Source organism: Crocuta crocuta, unplaced genomic scaffold (assembly GCF_008692635.1).
Source record: "Crocuta crocuta isolate KB4526 unplaced genomic scaffold, BGI_CrCroc_1.0 scaffold142, whole genome shotgun sequence".
In the NCBI taxonomy this organism is placed as follows: domain Eukaryota; kingdom Metazoa; phylum Chordata; class Mammalia; order Carnivora; family Hyaenidae; genus Crocuta; species Crocuta crocuta.
This window is the reverse complement of record NW_027528892.1, coordinates 1,157,175-1,159,891: the sequence shown is the minus strand read 5'-3', so window position 1 is coordinate 1,159,891 and position 2,717 is coordinate 1,157,175. Positions and strand designations below refer to the sequence as shown.

Sequence of the window (2,717 nt, the reverse complement as noted above, 5' to 3'; positions counted from 1 at the left end):
GCCCACTCTGGCCACCCGCCCGTGCTGCAGCCGTGTGTGCACGTGCTCGTTCTTTCCTCCGAAGGACCGGAGCTTTCCGGCCTGTTTTATGCTGGACTCCTTTCACGCTTGGTGTTGGGTCTGCATCTTTGTCACAAATATTTGACTGCCGGGGGCAGAGACGGTTCTTTTTTTTTTTTGCTCATTGTTGCATCTCCAGCACCTGCTATGGAGCTTGAGTAACGATGTTTGCTGGATGAATGGCTTCACAGGTCTGAGATCTCCAGGCGTCCTCCCTTGGATAACTCCACTCCTCCTTCTAGGATTCCGGAGCCTGTATCCCCAGTGAAGCCAAATGTCCCTGCAGCCTCCACAGTGCCCCCAGCCGACTCCCGGGACCGGCGGAGGTGAAGAGGCGGGGGGTGGGGGGGCCTCTGTCTCCCCAGCAGGGAGACACTACATTGCCCAGGAGTCCCCAGGGCCTCAGGCAGGTGCTCCCAAGGGGGAGTGGGTCCCAGGGTCTGCTGGGAGATGTAGTCCTCTGGCAGAACTTCCCTTCCCTGAAAGGTATCAGCAGTGGGAGGGGAACAGGACCCACAGGAACCCTCACTGAGGTTGGGATCTCTCACTCAGGTCCTACCAGATGCCTGTGCGGGATGAGGAGTCAGAATCTCAGCGGAAAGCTCGCTCTCGGCTCATGCGTCAGTCTCGGAGGTCCACACAGGTGTGGGGGTGGGCTGGGGGCCTGGACCCCTGGGTCTGAGGGAGGAGGGGCTGGGGGCTAGGACTCCAGGGTCTGAGGGGGGAGGGCTGGGGGCCTGGACTCCTGGTCTGAGGGAGGAGGGGCTGGGGGTCAGGACTCCAGGGTCTGAGGGAGGAGGGGCTGGGGGCCTGGACCCCTGGGTCCGAGGGAGGAGGGGCTGGGAGTCAGGACTCGAGTCCTGAGGGGTCTGGGCCATGACCTCTGGGACCCCTCTGCCAGGGTGTGACTCTGACTGACCTGAAGGAAGCAGAGAAAGCAGCAGGGAAGGCCCCGGAACCAGAGAAATCATGCCTGGTGAGAGGGGTCACGTGACCGGGTGGTGGGTGGTCCCAGATACCCTTGCCCTCTGACCTCCATGCCCTTCCCCCACAGGACCCCTCTAGGAGGCCACGAGTGCCCGGGGTGGAGAATTCCGATGGCCCTGCACTGAGAGGTGAGGTTTGGTCTCTGGGAGGTCATCCTTCTGACCCCTGGCCTCCCCTCTCTCCCACTGCAGTCTGTTTTCTCAGGGTCGGGTCTAGGGCCTGACTTGAGGGGCCGCTCCCCAGGTTTCTGGGCTGATTCCTGCCCCTCCCCCCCAGCAGAGGCGCCTGACGGGCAGGGTCAGGGACCACAGGCCGCCAGGGAGCACCGCAAAGTCGGCAAAGAGTGGAGGGGGCCTGCGGAGGTGAGGGGTGGGGCAAGCTGGGCTAGGGGTGGGCTGAGGAGGCAGGGTGGTGGGTCAGACTCCCCTCCCGGCCTCAGGCCTCAGGCTGAACCCCACCTCCGCCCACAGGGGGAGGAGGCGGAGCTGGCCGACCGCAGCCCAGAGTCCAGGTACAGGATGGGCAGGGAAGGGCATGGGCTCGTCTGCACGGCCATGGGGAGCCCGGCTGACACCCGCCCTCCTCACCCCCAGCACTTCCGAGGGCGGCCCCTCACCTCGCAGGCAGCGGCAGCGCGACCCCCAGCCAGAATCTGACGAGCCCGATGGAGGCTTCAGGAAGGTTGGCGACCCTACCCACCCCACCATCCACCATCGATCCGCCCCCACGGGTCGGCCCCTGTCCACCTGCCCTACAGCCCTCTCTCTGCGTTGTGCCTGCCGAGCCCCGCGCTGGGCGGCCAGGCCTGACCCGTCTCCCTGTCCTCCCTCCCCAGCTGTACGCAGAGCTGCGCACTGAGAACGAGCGGCTCCGCGAGGCCCTGACCGAGACCACACTCCGACTGGCGCAGCTCAAAGTGGAGCTGGAGCGCGCCACGCAGGTGAGCTGCTGCACCCCGGGGGTGGTCCGTGGGGGCCCCGATGTGCCTGCGCAGGCGCGGGGCCAGCTGGGAGGCTGGGTCCCCGTTCTTGTGGCTTGGACAGTGATCTGCACTTTGTGCTGTCTTGTCACCAGAGACAGGAGCGCTTTGCAGAGAGGCCTGCGCTTCTAGAGCTGGAGAGATTCGTGAGTAGGGGCAGCTGGGGTGGGGCCGCACGTGTCCCCAGCCTCACACAGCCACGGGGGGCTGAAGAGGGTTCTCTGACCTGTCCCCCCCCCGCTCAGCCCCCCAGGCCTCACCTCTCCCATTTATTCCAGGAGCGCAGGGCCCTGGAGACGAAGGCGGCGGAGCTGGAGGAAGAGCTGAAGGTGAGGGTAAGGGGGTGCTGGGGGCAGGCTCTGCTCGTCCAGGGCCCCAGCTGACCTTCCCATCCCCCGCCCAGGCCCTGTCCGACCTCCGGGCTGACAACCAGAGGCTCAAGGATGAGAACGCAGCCCTGATTCGCGTCATCAGCAAACTTTCTAAGTGACTCTGGAGGAGGGCCTTCCCCCGTACCCGTATTCATACAGCTGCTTCTGCCCCCTGCACCCCTTCCCCTGTGTGAGCACGAGTGACAGGGCCCCCAGGGGGTCTCTGAGAAGCCATAGCCTCCCTTCGGGGCCTCCAGCCTGGGAGGGGAGCACAGTCCCCAGGAGCTGCCCCCCCCCCCCCCCCCCCCCCCCCCGCCCCC

General features: G+C 65.8%; 1 protein-coding gene across 1 annotated transcript in view; it reads left to right on the top strand.

The window, feature by feature from the left end:
* Nucleotides 1-2,704, top strand: part of PPP1R12C (protein phosphatase 1 regulatory subunit 12C) — a 25,673-nt gene extending 22,969 nt beyond the window's left edge. The window contains exons 13-23 of the mRNA XM_077756928.1: nt 252-386; nt 613-703; nt 962-1,036; nt 1,115-1,175; nt 1,324-1,409; nt 1,518-1,558; nt 1,641-1,728; nt 1,883-1,987; nt 2,122-2,172; nt 2,305-2,355; nt 2,430-2,704. Coding sequence (XP_077613054.1) covers nt 252-386; nt 613-703; nt 962-1,036; nt 1,115-1,175; nt 1,324-1,409; nt 1,518-1,558; nt 1,641-1,728; nt 1,883-1,987; nt 2,122-2,172; nt 2,305-2,355; nt 2,430-2,516 — 871 coding nt within the window. The 3' untranslated portion in view covers nt 2,517-2,704. The remainder of the gene's footprint in view (nt 1-251; nt 387-612; nt 704-961; nt 1,037-1,114; nt 1,176-1,323; nt 1,410-1,517; nt 1,559-1,640; nt 1,729-1,882; nt 1,988-2,121; nt 2,173-2,304; nt 2,356-2,429) is intronic.
* The last annotated feature ends 13 nt before the right edge of the window (nt 2,705-2,717 follow it).